General features: G+C 40.4%; 1 protein-coding gene across 7 annotated transcripts in view; it reads right to left on the bottom strand.

The window, feature by feature from the left end:
* Positions 1 to 9,139: 9,139 nt before the first annotated feature.
* The window catches only part of PEX5L (peroxisomal biogenesis factor 5 like), a 198,905-nt gene continuing 191,003 nt past the window's right edge, over positions 9,140 to 17,041 (bottom strand). For all 7 annotated transcript variants that reach the window (XM_062177741.1, XM_062177757.1, XM_062177749.1 and 4 more), the window contains 4 exons: positions 14,480 to 14,677; positions 13,633 to 13,798; positions 13,103 to 13,260; positions 9,140 to 9,344 (listed from right to left, as the gene is read on the bottom strand). In XM_062177741.1, coding sequence (XP_062033725.1) covers positions 9,140 to 9,344; positions 13,103 to 13,260; positions 13,633 to 13,798; positions 14,480 to 14,677 — 727 coding nt within the window. The remainder of the gene's footprint in view (positions 9,345 to 13,102; positions 13,261 to 13,632; positions 13,799 to 14,479; positions 14,678 to 17,041) is intronic.

Below are 17,041 nucleotides of genomic sequence, written 5' to 3'. Positions count from 1 at the left end.
CTTTTAGAGTTTCCTATTTTTTTTAAATGAAATCTGTGTAATTGATATTAATTGTGTCAATTTTATGACACTTTTCAGTTAGTTTTTAGCTCTTATTGAATCTTCCTTATTATCGTTGGCTGTTTGCAAATTCCTTATTGCAGCCATTATTTCTATTGGGTGCAGCTTTCCTAGGTCAAATTTTGCAAATCTAAGTGTTGTCAAACATATTTTGTTATTTTGTCAAGTTTTAATCAACAGTGGATTTTTTTACCCTGAGCCATGTTAGCTCTCTTGTTGGTTACTGCCGTCAAGCCTACTTCTTCCTGGGCCAGATTTCCCAACTTTTAGTGTTAGATGTATTCATTGTGAGTTTTTTAAATTTAGATGAGATGTTTCCCCTCACTGTGCATTTTTTTGCTATTACACTCATTATTTGTGGTAATATTACTTACAAACTGCATAAAATTATCAGTAAGGCAAAAACAGTGGACATGGGTGCCCACTGGGGTTAAACAGCAGGAAACAAGCAGCCTCAGAATCTGGCACGTGGTAGGTTTGGGTAAACATTAGCTTCCTTTCCGTGTCCACTTCAAAGAGCTTGGGCCGAGGAAGCTGCACTGCCTGCTCTTCACCCATCTGGACTCATGCAAGCAAGCTCAAGAACTACGCACATGGAGGACCAGTAGTTTAACTCAGTAAAAAATACTCAGATTAGACCAGTTCTGATTTACTGAGATGCTTACCAGGCAACATTATTTAATAGGGAATGTATGTGAGAAAGCAAGGAAATGTGAGCTCTCAAGGGTTGGGTAAGGAAGATGTTATTTTAAGGAGCCTTGTAAACAAATATAAAGAATGCTCCATTCGAGCTGGCGCTGTGGCATAGTGGGTAAAGCTGCCGCCTGCATCCCATATGGGAGCTGGTTCCAGTCCCGGCTGCTCCACTTCTGATCCAGCTCTCTGCTATGGCCTGGGAAAGCAGTAGAAGATGGCCCAAGTCCTTAGGCCCCTGCACCCTTGTGGGAGACCTGGAAGAAGCTCCTGGCTCCTGGCTTTGGATTGGCTTAGCTCTGTCCATTGTGGCCATCTGGGGAGTAAACCAGCAGATGGAAGACACCTCTCTCTCTCTCTCTTTCTCTCTCTCTCTGCCTCTGCTTCTCTGTAGCTCTGCCTTTCAAATAAAATAAATAAATATTTACATAAATATTTTTAAAAAAAGATTGCTCTAAAAAAAGAATGCTTGGGTTGCTTTTATATACACAGAAGAGAAGCAGTTATTTCAGAAAATCAATATACACATTTAAGAAGAGGAGGTAGGAGACATAAAAAGACTGGAGTTCTCCCGGGGGTGAGGGAAGGCATGGATGGACTTTGACCTCGTATGGCATAGCAGGGAAGCCAGAAAGATGTGTGCTGGATTTTAAAGAGGAAGAAACAGACTCCATCAAGGCTCAGTGCTGCCTCAGGTCAGAGGAGGGGCTGAAGAGTGAGAAGGGGGTGCCTTCATTGCTGCCTTCATCTCAGTCTGCCCATCCCTCTGTCACCAATCAGCTCCTCAAGATCTGTGTTTGGGGAATGTTTTAGGAACTGCAGCTTCCTGTCCTTAGGGCACCTCTGTCCTTTGCCCCCACCAGCTCCCACTCACCCCGCTGCTCTCAGCCCTGGCCACCTGCCGAGCTCATTCCAACCTTGGAATCTCACACCAGGCCTCCAGGAATGTCCTCCCAACTCTCCCTGGCTGGCTGCTTCTTGGCATTCAAATCTCTGCCCCTATGTCACTAAAGAATTCCCTTTCCTGACCACCTGTAGGTAAAGGAGCCCTCACTCATTCTTGGAATACATTATTTACCTGTTTTTCCACTCTGCAGCACAGAGAGTTCGTATTGGCTAAAATAGTTCTAAGTCTCCTTTCACAGAAATCTACATTCTTCAAGGACAAGTTTATTTTTCCTTTACTTGAAATTGCATCTCACACCCAGCACAGTGCCTGCACATAGTTGATATTCAAATGCCTATTGATTGACTGGTCCTCTGCCCCCTAACAATACCCTAAAGCGAAATGTATTTTAATATGTTTATTTTAGAAAAATCACAAATTTCAATTTCAGGTTAGATAATATTTTATTCTTAAAAATTAACCAAGGAGGGAGATTTTAAAGTTGTGCAGTGGCAGACTCATAGAATGGCAGATGTCCTAAACAGCACTCTGGCCTCAGAATCGGCCTTTAAGGCATTCAGATCTGGCTAAAAAGCTCATGAAAGTTTCTCAGACATGGAAAGCCAAGACACTCTGGCAAAAAAAATGACCTAAATGAAAGAGCTCTGTGAGTGAGATCCCAGTGGAAAGAATGGGCCATCAAAGAAGGAGGTACCTTTCTCTGAAGGGAGGAGAGAACTTCCACTTTGATTATGGCCTTGTCTAAATTGTCTAAATAAGGTCAGAGTTTGTGAAAAGAGGCTTCCATAGCCTTGGCAGCTCATGACAAGAGCCTCAGGTGATTACTGACATCATAAATAAGGGTGTCAATTGTTAAATCAACAACGGGAGTCAATGTGCACTTATTCCCCATGTAGGATCTCTGTCCTTAATGTGTTGTACTATGCGAATTAAAGGTAAAACTACTATTCAAACAGTACTTTATACTTTGTATGTGTGAGTGCGATCTGTTGAAATCTTTACTTAGTATATATTAAGTTGATCTTCTGTATATAAAAATAATTGAAAATGAATCTTGATAAAGAATGGGATGGGAGAGGGGGTAGAAGATGGGATGGTTTGTGGGTGGGAGGGTGGTTATGGGGGGAAAAACTGCTATAATCCAAAAGTTGTACTTTGGAAATTTATATTTATTAAATAAAAGTTGAAAAAAAAGTTGTGCTGTGTATGTAAAAATGCATTCCTGATTTCAAGATAACTTACGCAAGATCATGTGTCATGATATTCCATAAAAGGAGCTTTTGGGCCTGGTGTTGTGGTGTAGAGGGTAAAGCTGCCGTCTGCAATGCTGGCATCCCATATGTCCAGTTTGTGTCCTGGGTGCTCTACTTCCAATCCAACTCCCTGCTAATGGCTTGGGAAAAGCAGCAGAAGATGGCTCAAGTGTTTGGGTCCTTGCCACTCATGTGGGAGATCGCAAGAAGCTCTTGGCTCCTGGCTTTGGCCTGGCCCAGCCGTGGCCACTGCGGCCATCTGTGGCATGAACCAGCTGATGGAAGATCTGTCTCCCTCTCTCTCTGTAACTGACTTTCAATTAAATAAGTAAATATTTTAAACAAGGAACTTTTATACAGTAGTACAGATTGTCTTCTATTGGATTTGAAGTAGTTTTGACCCCCAAATTCCATTCTGAAATATTCTTGAAAAGACCTTGAAGCCACAGACAAAGTTTATTTGAAAACATAGTTTAAAATTGCACAAATATAAATACAATTTAATAAGGTGAAAAAGGGAAGGCATGCTTCCAATAATAGTACAAAAATACTACCTTAATCTTGGTACTTTGCAAATTATAAGCCATCTGATTAAATTAAACACATCAATATGATCAGGGGTTATTTTTATAATAGCAATTTTATTTCAAAGAGCAATGCAGGGAAATGCTAGGATGAAGACTTAATACCCAACAGAGTTGTGCTATGATACATATTTCACTAAGTCACAGATACAGTATCACATAGTATACCAATAACTTTAAAATCCATCCCCTATTGCCATTAATTTACTGTAAGTTACTTAATTTGGGTTGGTACTGATTTAGAATTTCATAAACATTTACTGTTAAATTTTTTCTCTGTTATCTGTTTTAGCTTGAATATGAAATCTCAAGATTTCAAAGGAGCATGATGAGAGAGAATTACAGAATTAGTTTCAAAGCAACATTTGTAGATTAGATATGCAATATTCATATATAAAATATATAGAAATGTCTTTTCTAAATAGTTAATAAATGCTTATCATAGCTTGTAAAAAGTTCACTAAATTAATCAGGTATTTTTTAACCAATGTAAACAAATCTGGGCAATGAAAATTGAGAAGGGAAGATATATGGGGAAAATGAAAGGAAATTAGTAAAAATTCAGGTTTGTCTATTTCCTTTAGCTGCTGGTAACACAGGCATGAACAGTTTCTCACATGGCACACTCTTTTTATAGTCTCCATGCAAAAATGTTACATATCTCAGAGAAAATGCCACATGCCTAGTTTAGTGTGGACACCTCTTAGTCCTTTTTATATCATACCATTTCCCTGCCCAGGAAATTAACAAATAAATCCCAAACTACACACATTTTATTGTTGAGCAAAGAAATACCTCATCTTTTTTTTTAAAATCTTAATATTATTTTCAGTGCAGGTTTCTAAAGTGACCCCTGGAATCAGTCATGGTTTAGCTGTGACACTGTGACATTGCAAGTTAGTTTTTTCTTTCAGCGAAGGCCCTGAGAAAACAGCTCTGAGGTTGGGGCACTTGTTTCCAGAGCAGGTTATTTTTGTATTTCTGCAGAGGTTGCAGGTAGTGGAAACCTTGCTCAAGGCAAAGGATCACATGAGAAGTTATTAAACCTCACACTTCAATTTTCTGGTTTTTCTCCTCTTAACTGTTCAGTGCCCCCACACAAGGGCCCTTGCTATGTTTGGGGAATTCTGACTTTGAGATCACGTATATGTGTGGGGAACTGTAGGGGTGTGTGAAGGAAGTAACAATGCTATCATTAACATCAGACTCCACTGTCTTACTGAACTTTGCTCTTTCCATTTCTGGTCACCTCATAAAATAGTGGCTACAAAAAAAAAAAAAATGCAGTGAGAGCACTTCTGAGTTTGTTCTGAGTGACATGAAACCACCTCATCACCCCTGAATTTCATTTTAGATCCATGGTCAAGTCCAGTTTCTCAAGGGACATGGGCCCAAGTCCACTGACCATACAAATTGGGCAGTGTCAAAACAATGCTGTGATATCCCTAGACCTCTATGTAACATTGTGTCATCCCTGTATGTCATTTTTAGAAATTAAGGCACCATTTACACTTTGCCTTATGAGGGTCTTTATGTGCCTGAAATTACCCCAACCTCCTCCTTTTATTTAGCATGTCAGTTTTTCTAGTTTATTCCTAAACTTTTAGAAAAAATCTGAAATGCATTACTGAGAAATTAGAAGCACAAACCTTTATGTTCTGAGGCAACCAACACAATTCAGTTTAGTAACATTTACACAGATGGATTTGTTTTAGATTTGGATCTGTTGTGACTCAACTGGTGTTTAAAAAATTAATTTGGCACTGGCTGCAACACTGTCCAACCAGACGTGTGAATATCTGTAAAGTTCAGTGTGATAGCATGAAAACAATCTCAACAGTAGAGTAATAAAAGCAAATAGAAAAACTATAACACAAAATTCGTGAAAATGTTCCCTTGTTCAGGAAGAAGGAAAAATAAGCTAACCTATGAGAATCAATCATGCACTGTGTAAATTTACATTCAGTAAAGTTATCTTGCATGCTTTGGTTAATATTTAAGTAAGCTGATTTGCAAGTACTGATGCATGCAGTATTTTTGTACCTGAGGTTATATATGTAGGTTTTTAAAAATTGCCATTTTTTTTAAAAACTAACTTTATGCCAGAGTTCATCTATGAACACTCCTTAAAAATATATATGTATCTACTTCTTTGTTCAAAACAGTTTAATTTCAACCAGTTCTATAAATACTGAGATGACAGGAAATTGTGCAGTAAAATCTGGATAGGGGATGAATTTGAAATTATTTTATAAAGTTGAACTAATGTGTGTGCATGTAAAATAATTTCTAGAATAAGAGGGCTCAGAAAGATGGCACATGAATCACACCCTCCAACTCCAAATACCCTGTTCTAGATTGCTTTTAGAAGTGTTTCATGGTATCAAATAATAACCATTACTGTGACATCTAACTTAAAATACAGTCTAGCCTTATGAAACAGATTCAGGAGCAAATGAAGAAGGGACACCAATATTCCCAATGAGCTTGCAGACAGTTATGGTAAAGAGTTTGGGATGCCTGTCCTACATGGGACTGGCAATAATTGTGTTCAAGTCTTGCTGTTATGACTTAACCCTACAAGTCTTTAGTCCCAAGACTCGACATAATAGCTCTCTTCAAATAAAAGAATGAAGAACGAGGCATAAAATGTTGAAAGTGAATGTGTCCTGGACATTCCTACCCGGTTGGGTATCACTAATTTGCTATTCTGATGGGAATCCAGATTGGCTAGGAAAGCACAGTTCATAGTTTCTAGTGAAGTTGCCTCGTGGACAACATCTGCCTTTGAGGAGTCAAGGACAATGACCTTGGAAGGAGGTCCAGGGAAGGAATAGCCAATATGATTGGCTCAGGAAGAGGGCCCTTTACTTCTCTTCCTTTACTCTAGCCCTCCTCTTCCTTAGCAGCACAGAAATGGTTGTACTTTGAACATTCAGCAATGATCCCTGGGTTTCTCTGCATTTTCTACGCAACTGCATGGCTCTTCTAGTACAAGACAACCATCCTCTAAAAGTTTAGGCTCTTATTCTTACACACACACACACACACACATACAAAGGAACTCAAAGCATGCCCAGAGTGCCTTCTAAGGGAACCAAGGACAGCTTCCCTTTCAAATGGTAAGAGCAAATTAAATGACAATTTCATGCCATGAAGATGAGATGCATGCACAAAGCAGTTCTGCCTTAAAAACGTGTCTACACTTTTAAAAAAGATGTACGTGCTGTTCACAGTAAACACTGTCCTAAGTTTTGCTACCTAATCTTTGATGGTGCTGTATTTCTATAAACTTTGACTCACTTTTTAGTACTGGTTTTTACTTAGCAGCAACCAAGTTAAATCCAGCTATTTCTTATTTACACTACATTCCGACTTTAAACTGTTACTGACCTCATGTATGTGGTACCAGCAAGGCCAACACAACGTCTTGTTGTCATTACTGCAAATCCAGTTGCTGCTGGAGGAATAGAATGACGTCACACAGAGGACACCTGTAGGCTCCTTTGAGTCATTTGTTCAGAGGTTCCTAATGGACTAGATTCAAGTCAAGTAACTGGCCATTCGGGGAAAACACAAAGGCTGTGAAGAACAGAGGCAGGCAGAGACGGGATTCTGATCTACCAGGAGTAACAGTCAGCTACTGTGGCCTCGAGGCTGGCCTCGGAAGACCTTCTCAGTCTGGGTTTCTAGAATTCTAAAATGTGAAAGACACCATTCTTGAAAATATTGTTGAGCCTTACTTTGCATCTAAGGGAAGTTTGGGCCCAGCCTGGATGGCTGCCATTGCCCCATGGTGAATGCTTAGTGACTGCTCTCTGCTGCTCACCTGGGGCCGTCACCTTGCCCCGTGAGCATTCACAATGAGTATCAACCTGGTACCCAACATTTACAGGGCCTCAACTCTTTATCTTTACAAATTAGAGTCTGTTATAATATATAGAAGCCTCAAGGACTTGTGGCTTTATGTTAACTTGAAGCTCTTCACGACCTGGAGACTTCAAAGCAGGAGAGGAGGGGATTTATACCTGCACTTAACATTGAGTTTCTCAGCACATGTGCATATTTCACCCTTAGTAGAAGCTAATTCTCCAAACTGCTACGATCAGATTCTGTGTGTGTGTGTGCGCATAATTATGACCATTAGTGAAATGAGCAACTATTAACCAAAGAACATGATGAAAAAGTTGGGATTAGACTACCCTGTGAAAGGTTCTGGAACAAGGAAGGAGACAAGGTAGGAAATGAGAACAAACACTGGTGAAATTTGGTTAGCATTTTGCAAACAATTTTTTTCTAATTCTTTAAAAAATGTATCTTTCAACATCATTAAGCCCCAAATACACACACCATTCTAAAAAAAATAAGTGAAAAGTTGCCAATGAAACAAAACACCACTGCCAACAGAAAATTCCTGATACTTGCTAAATGTTTAAGATAATAAGACCCAAATGGGCATGCATCTTTCCTATTAAACCACTGACATTCAATGAGATTCAGTTAGAAAATGTTAATCTTCTATCACTTAGAATGCAAGAAGGTGAACAGTGCAGATTTTTATGAAGCTAAGAAAACACATAATTTTTAGGAAAATGTATTTATCACTTTTAAGAAACATCATTTAAAATATTAACAGTTTAAAAGGAATATTGTTGTGCAGGGCAGTTAGAAAGCCAGTAAAATATGACACTTAAGCAAGTTAATGCAAACTCAACAGAAATCATGGTCTCTTCAAACTTTCTCCCGGCAAGACAGACAGTACCTTGTCTCTAACTTAAGTTCATAGAGTCCCAGAAAGCATGTGCATAAGAAGATCTGTTTTAAATATATATACACCCTGTGTCGTACCAGTTTTAAGAAAACACTCTTTCAAAACCCTACACTATGAAAAACGATTTCAGGAATTTTTATTTGGTCCATTGATCTAACAAGGTTGAATTCTCAAATCTTTCACCCCCAAGGTAAAAATTGGAGCAACAAAACAAAACTCCAGCAAGGCATACATAAGATATTAAAGTGCATATATACACTCCCAGAAAAGTTTTGAATGGGAACAGCAAAAATTTCTAGTGCAAAAACTGCTTTTGCCAGCAAAGCTTTCTCTTTCTCTCTCTCTCTGGAATCAAAGGGCTACAGAAAAGTTAAAATTGGAAAAGGTTTAAGCAATGCCTGTCTTTAGTCAAGAGTTAATATATGTGCATGCACCAATGGCCCAAACTATGTTCAGTCTCGCAAAAGGGGGTTTCAGGGAACAGTTCTGAAACAGCCAGGATTCCCTCATCTGAGGCAATGCTTATTCCATGTGTTCTGAGAGCAAGTTCCTCAGATAAGTCATCAGATGCAACTGTGGACAAAACACCCAATGAACGGTTTTGCAAAATGCTTGCTACTTGTGACGAGTATTCACGAGTCTCTCAGTTCTTCTTTTGAACCTGACCTCAACTCTACATACAACATTTTGTGCTTTTGGGTCTGAACAGAGACTCGGCATTGTCTGTAGGAATTAATCCCCTTGGGTTATATGACCTTGGCCTTTTGAATATCTGATTTATCCTTTTCGAAATTCTTAATAAAATAATTTTTAATTTCTCAGTACAGTTACACAGAAGAGGGATTATTATTTTTTATTTGTTTCTTCTCCTTCAAGGATCCAAGTTGAAAGCTCTTAGGAGGACATCCAGGTCACCAAGATTAGCCGCCTGGAAGAGTTCCGGTTGGTCCATCAGAGACAGTGCGATTCTGAGGGCAGCCCAGATATTCCCAGAGATTGCAGGATGAGGAACTTGCTGTTGATTCCTGCTCTTTCTTTGCAAACTGAGGGCGGTGAGAAAGTTGCTGACTGCTTCTCTAAGAGGGTAGAAAAACACATTTTAAAATTGCAACAAATTACAGACAGACACTTAAACCCAACAGGTGAAATTATTTTAGTGTAAAATAATAAATCATCTCTCCATGGCACTTTGGATGGTCAGATGAACAACGCTCTGATTTATTATTCTTTTGTGAACAATCATTGTTAAATGGAGTGAAATCAGAAAGAAAAAAGCTGAAAGCAAATTTTATTTTGAGAATTTCACGTGGGAGAGAAAAGAATAATAGCAAAATCACTAACTCATTAATGCATTTGGTTTCCCCAGCACCAGGAATGATTAGAAGACTTCATCCATTTGCAGATGTGATTTCTACATGTAGAGCTTAGGAGAAAGGCTATAGCACTGCTCAGAAACAAAGCAGTCTGTTTTTCTTATTAGTGACAGAAATTCAGAATGCAGCTAGAGTGAGATTGACTTATTATCAGAGCATCTGGGCTAGAATCCCAATTATTTAGTCTTAGCAAATTTCTTATAACAGGAGTCATATTAAAACCTTGTGAGTGAGGCCAGTGCTGTGGTGTAGCTGGTTAAGCTACTCCCTGTGACATGGCTCCACTACCAGTCCAGCTCCCCAGTAAAGGACTAGGAAAAGCAGTTTAAGATGCCCTTTATGTTAGTATGTAGTAGGTTTTATTAATTTTAAATTAATCTTTTTAAGTGTTTTCAGTTTAATTTCTAGTATCATAAACAGGAGAGTATTTTTAAAATTTGTGGAAAAATAGAATTAAAAGAAATTTATTTTGGTCCAAATATTTTTGAATCTATGCATGTTTTTTCATAAGTATTTCCATGAACTTTCTGAAGACCCCTGTTTGCAATGAATTTCAACATTTTTAGCACATAATAAATTTATCTTTCAATTCCATTTTCCACAACCTTTTTGAAGTACCTTCAGAAAGCCCACGTAAACAAAGCCCTTGTGTTTCCTAATACTCATTAAAAGCAGAAAAGGATTCTAAGAACACAAGGTTTGAGAAGAGTTGAGTTGGATCCTTCCAACTCCCATAGTTCAAGGCTGCTCAGGCACAGGTGCACTTGCTGGGTCTGCTCTCTTCAGCACCTCCATGAAACCCCAACATCATATTCTGTGTCTGACAAACTAATCCTGGCTCAATTTAATCACACCACTTATTTTATATCTGCTTTACTTTTTTCATACAGTTGACCTCTCTTATCATGCAAGGTAGTTATTAAGCATGTGGTAAGAAACCTCGAAAGAGAGGCTAGATTTCTAATTTCAGTGCACATGATCTAGGCATTTGCTTATCTACAGTGCTAGATCTTCCTGACAGCAAATGGCAGCTGGGAAGGGTGCTGTCTGTAGCAACGTGAGTAATGGAGTGAACTGGGTGCTCTAATCATCCTCTATTCTGGTTTTCTTGTGATCATGCAAGAGAGGAGTTATAAGAAAATGACCACAGGAGTCTACTGTGCAGACCCTTTCTGCTCCCTCCTCACAGGGCGGCAGCTCTAATGAGACTCTCCCTCACTTTTTTCTCCTAATCCTAGACTGTGGGGCAAGGATGATCTTGGAACCCCCTCATTCACCAGCTGCTCCCAGCCCCTGGATTGTGGCAGTGGTCTCAGAGAGACTGGAAAGTAACAGAAGAGTCTAACTTGTTGGCCTTGTCAAACAACTCCAGGTTTTTGCATGATATTTGAAACCTCTTCCCAAACTTGTGAACTCAGAGTCTTTTGGGGAGCCCTGATGATTATACATGCGTATGTGTGAACGGCTTACAAATATTTAACACGTGTATGTATGAACAGTTTCCTTATTAAAATTTTTTTTTGACAGAGACAGATGGATAGAACTCCAGTCCACTGGTTCATTCACATGACCACAACGGCTAGAGCTGAGCCAGGCAATTGTTCAGATGCCAAAAGAATGCCAACTACTTATGTAGCTCTCTGGGAACTTAAGTAAATAAAGCCATAGCAATAAGGATACTAGTGACAATGGTAACAATAATCATAATAAGAATGAGTAAGAATTGCTGTCTAAGCAGTGAGCATCTGCTCTGTTAGGCAATACATTTACCCTGTACAGCAGTCCTGCAAGGGAGTCATTATTCTCTGTCTCTCCTTCTCTCTGTCTTTACAAGTGAATAAATTGAGGCTCCACGTTGTATACCCAGAGTCATAAAATCAATAAATGGCAGAGCTGTGATGTGAACCGAAGCTTAGTTGACTACTAGAGCATTGCTCTTTCTGAGAATTAGAAAGGGATTACCTTGTTTTTGGTAGGGTTTAAAACTAACCTTTAGTTCTCATTTTTCCAATTATGAAAGCAATACTTGTTTACTTAGGAAATAAAAAAAGTAGAAAAGGAAGATAAAAAAATCATACTTTCATTACCCAAAGAAATAAACCTCATACAGAGCCCCTGTTAGTGGGAGAAAGAAAAGATGTGTACCTGCATGATATCGATAAATGGTGAGATTTGAATGAGAAAGACAGTTTAAACCATGAACCTACCAGTTTCCCCAGCCCCAATTCTATTAATACACTAGATTTAGAAACCTGGACTGCTGCCTTTGCTTTTCCAAACACTGGTTCTGGGACCTTCCTAAGTCCTTTTGTAGTGTCCCTCATTCATGCCCAGGGATCCTTTTATTCTTAACTTAAAAATGAAAGATTGGACTGTGCATGCTTCTCAAAGAGCTGCCTGTGACGATGTCAAAAACTCAGATTGGCTGGCGCCATGGCTTAACAGGCTAATCCTCCGCCTTGCGGCGCCGGCACACCGGGTTCTAGTCCCAGTTGGGGCGCCGGATTCTATCCCGGTTGCCCCTCTTCCAGGCCAGCTCTCTACTGTGGCCCGGGAGTGCAGTGGAGGATGGCCCAAGTGCTTGGGCCCTGCGCCCGCATGGGAGACCAGGAGAAGCACCTGGCTCCTGGCTTTGGATCGGTGAGATGCGCCAGCCGCAGCGGCCATTGGAGGGTGACCAATGGCAAAAGGGAGGACCTTTCTCTTTGTCTCTCTCTCTCACTATCCACTCTGCCTGTCCAAAAAAAACAAAACAAAACAAAACAAAACAAAAAAAACCCAAAACCAAAAACAAACAAACAAACAAACAAACAAAAAACTCAGATAACTCATCCTCACCCCAGACTGATCAAATCAGAATCCCCAGGGGAGGGATGTGGGCGCCCAGACTTCCCAAGAGCTCTGTTTATTGCTGCTCTCTAAAGCTAGAGACCCAGATGGGGCCCGGCGCTGTGGCTCACTTGGTTAATCCTCTGCTTCAGTGCCGGCATCCCATATGGGCGCCGGGTTCTAGTCCCGGTTGCTCCTCTTCCAGTCCAGCTCTCTGCTTTGGCCTGGGAGGGCAGTGGAGGATGGCCCTAGTGCTTGAGCCCCTGCACCCGCATGGGAGACCAGGAGAAGCACCTGGCTCCTGGCTTCGGATCGGTGCAGCGCCGCCCATAGCAGCCATTTGGGGAGTGAACCAACAGAAGGAAGACCTTTCTATCTGTCTCTCTCTCTCACTGTCTAACTCTGCCTGTCAAATAAATAAATATTAAAAAAAAAAAATGCTAGAGGCCCAGAGATGCAGGTGTTTATGCTGACACAGGCCTCAGGGTCTCAAAGTCTGGTGTTTACCCTCGAGGGAAGGAGGGGGAATACTCCTACAACCGGAGGAATTTTTACTTGGAAACACTCTTTCCATTCATTCAACATCAACCCGGAGTGAGGCTTTCAGTTCTCAGCCTGTCGCCACATTTCACCTGTAGGCTCCCAGGTTGATGCAGCTGATTCCAAGGTTGTATCTGGACCGGATGAAGCCTGGCTGAATCTCCAATGCTCGCGTGTAGGCCTCCACCGCTTCCTCGCTGCGGTCTCCATTGGCCAAGGTCGCCCCGAGACGGTTCCATAATGAATAGTCCTGAAGACAAAATGAAAACTCTCTAGCAACCTGTACAGAGTATTGCCATCTATCTCCGCAGAGAGAAGACAGCTGGAAACCGAGCCAGTGCTCATGGACAGGGACCATGTGAGGTGAATTACTCAAAACTTCTTATAGAAAACTTTGTGAAACGACTCTCATTCATTAGAGTAGTGACCATTTGATGCTGTCATTAATTGATGTTGCTAATGCAGGCATTTCACTATTAATGGCCAAAGCGGCCTGTCATTAGCACTGATCACTTTAAACCACTAGAGTTGGAAATAAATAGTAGAGGCAATGTGGAGAGTGTGGCCTGTGTGAACATGCTACGGAGAATCATGGGGTGTTTTGCTGCTCTTGCTTCCTTACCTCTGGCCGAACAGTTAAGGCAGCGTTAAATGCATCGATTGCTCTATTAAATTCTCCACTCAGGTGGAACAGAACCCCCAGCCCTGTCTGTAGATCCGGGTCGATCATATCTCCGTTTTGGTGGGCAGCTTCCAGATACAGTTCTTTCACTCCTTCCAGAACGGAGCTACCAAGAAAAAAAATTAGATTTGCAATTCAAATAGCCTGGGCATAAAAGATTTACTATTAAATCTCTTGACACTATTTCAAGAAGTCTCTCTTCATACAAGTTGGAAAATTTTGCTTAAAATATCTTTGCTTAATGGAAGAACTATGAATACTGAATATTAAAAAATAGATGATTTTCATGAAATATTTTGTCACGCACAGATTCAGACTGTTCTAAGGTCTTCACAAAGACAGTTCAGCTGACCCTACAAGCACCAAAGTGAAAAGCTCCACAGCTGCTGCTCAAGGCCTTCATGAGAAACAACGTAACAGGATTTACTGTGATAGAGCATACAATTCCTAGAAGAAAGGACTTTCGTTTTTCCTCATTCCTAATCCGTTGGCTTTCTAAAATTTGAAGCATCACTTCAGGTGAGTTATATGTCTAAAGCATTTGGCTTTCACATATGGGACTCAGATACATGTTTGTTAAGTGCCCACTATGTGGATCATGCGTCCAGAGATCGGATCTGGTCTCAGCATCACTGTTTCTGATCAGCGCTGCTCTGCTAGCAGAATGGGGTCCTCTAAACCCCTGGGAGCGCGTAGTGGCGGGATCTGAGGCTGATTAGTTACCCTTACGGCGATGAATTCTGCATATGGGAGTTCACTGCTCTCTGTAATACAGTGGAAAGGATACCTATCAACCGGGGACTTGGACAACCGTCGGGTGAGACCCGGAGATCCTTTCTTGCTCTTCACAAGGTATTTGTACTTTGGATTTTGCTTAATCCAGTTCTTGAGAGCGTCACAGGCATCCTGCTGATGGCCAGTGTTGGTATAACTCACAGCCAGAGCCATCAGAGCTTTCAAATTGTTAGGCTGTAATTCTAAGCACCTGAAAGAAGGCAAAAACAGACTGAGACAGGAGAAACAGAAATCAGCTTCAGATTCTTTTGAGCCAACATCTAGCAGTTCTACAGAAAATTTGAAGATTTTATTAATTAAAGATCACAGGATTGTTAAGTTTGTTTATGTCAAGTCCCTGGAGAGCACCCTGTTTGTCCATATGACAATTGTGACCTAAACATAGTTTTGAAAATGTTACACCTAATCCTGATGATTGACAAGTTTGGTAACTTTAATAAATGATTTTAAAACTACAGGAGCTGTGCCTAATTCTTGCACAAAATGTATTAGTAGTTAATCTAAGGAGTTATAGGGGATATCATTTTTTTAAATACTTCTGTTCTACTACTAATATATTAAATGCCCTTATCCCCAAAGAAAACTGACTTGAACCACATTTGGACATCCTAAAATGAAAGATTGTACAGTGTTTTGCAAAGGAGAGGGAAAGGTCTGTGTTTCCAGACTACTGGGTTACTGAAGGAGGCGAGGACTGCTCGGCCTCATTCCATTCTACAGGGGCTTTCTGAACTTTGAAGTGCATGCAAATCATCTGGGGACCATGCAAAATTCAGACTCTGGTTCAGTAGTCCTGAGGGAGGGTCCGAAGTTGTGCAGGTCTGACAACCTTCCACATAACGGTGACCTGGTTGTTCCAGGATAAGACTTTGAGTAGCAAGCCCTAGGCAGTACCTAACACCTCAGTGCAGGTCCCAGCCTCCCAGAAACTACCCGACAGGGCAGAGAAGTTCTTGACTCTGAATGTACATTGGAAACACTTGGGAGGGGGGATTTTCCATCTACTAACTCTTGGTCCCCAGCCCCAGTCAATGAAATCATAATCTCTGCTATGTGCTTGGGAATCTTTTTTCATTTTTTTTTTTTTAATTCTACTGCGCTTTTTAATGCAGGATTAAGAACCACTGGCCCAGAGAGTTCCGGACTTGAAGACAGGAGCTGAGAGTCTAAGTTATGACTCTGTTACATACTATTTGTTTGACCTTGACCTTCCCTGTTCCCAAATTCTCTCTGTATGAAAAGATTCTCAAAGCACCAGCAGGAGCCATTATACCACCAGATATCAATGGAGTCTTGAAATCTAGGATTCTAGGATTGCAAAGCTCTAGAATTCTGAGGATATAGAATTCTTACATTCGAAGTTGCAAAACTCTAGGATTTATACCATACACACACACACACACAGAGAGAGAGAGATACATATATGGAACATAAGCATTATACACATGCACACACATACCCACATACACTTTTCCTACAGCACTGCATTAGAAGTGCTTACAGGAAAGGGGGAGGGAAAACAGAGGTATATTTGGTAGAGGCTGTTTTCCAAGGTTTAATAGGGACTCTGATCAAGTAAGGTGTGCTGCTATACCTACCCACTGTTCCCACCTCCCCACCCCCAAAGTAGTCGAACTTTTAGTCAGTATTTTGAGTACATTTTTCTTTAAGAAGATTTTCAGGGGCTGCAGAAGACTAAAAAGCTAGTAAGAACTCTTTATAGCCATTTTTAACTGTTGTTAACGTAGGCTTTCTTTGGTGGTAGTAAACATTAATTCATTTGCATTCAGCAAACTCTGCTTTAGGAACATTATTTTATCATAAGTTCTTATTTTCCAGAGCTAAGGGTAGCAATAGATATAGGCCATCTCAGTGCTTATTCTGGCCAAATTGTCTCTTTCATTTTTTTTAAAATAAGAATTTTATTATTTATTTGAAAGTGGCAGAGAGAGAGAGAGAGAGAGAGAGAGATCTTCCACCTCACTCCTTAAATGCCTGGCTGAAGCCAGGAGCCAGAAACTCCACTTTGGACACTCATTGGGTCCTTGCCTGGGATCTATTAGTTACCAAGGACCCTGATTTTCTCATTGTGAATTGTATATAGTAACCTACCAGGGTTAGTATATCAAGTGATATAATATACACGAAAACACCTCATAAAACACAGCATTTACAAATCTAAGATGACCACTGTGACATTATTTTGGGGGAGTGGACTGTAGTTTTATATTAATGTAATGATTCTTTTCTGTAATGACTCCTATATCGTTAAAAAATTCCAATATTTTAGTTCAGAATTTCAGGTCAAAGTTCAATTTCATTTCACCCTAGTCATTTTGACAGGGGCACAGGTACCTGGGCCGTCTTCTGTTGCCTTACCAGGTACATTAGAAGGGAGCTAGATTGGAAGCAGAATATATGGGACTTGAATCAGCTCTCTGATATGGGATGACAGCATTGCAGATGGTGGCTTAACCTGCTGCAGGTTAACTCTACCCTCTTGGCCAAAATCTTTACATTGTACTTCAACAAGGTTCAAAAGACAAATCTAAAA

Source organism: Lepus europaeus, chromosome 2, assembly GCF_033115175.1.
Source record: "Lepus europaeus isolate LE1 chromosome 2, mLepTim1.pri, whole genome shotgun sequence".
NCBI lineage: Eukaryota > Metazoa > Chordata > Mammalia > Lagomorpha > Leporidae > Lepus > Lepus europaeus.
Note: the sequence above shows the minus strand (reverse complement) of the source record. Positions and strands in the feature narration are given on the sequence as shown.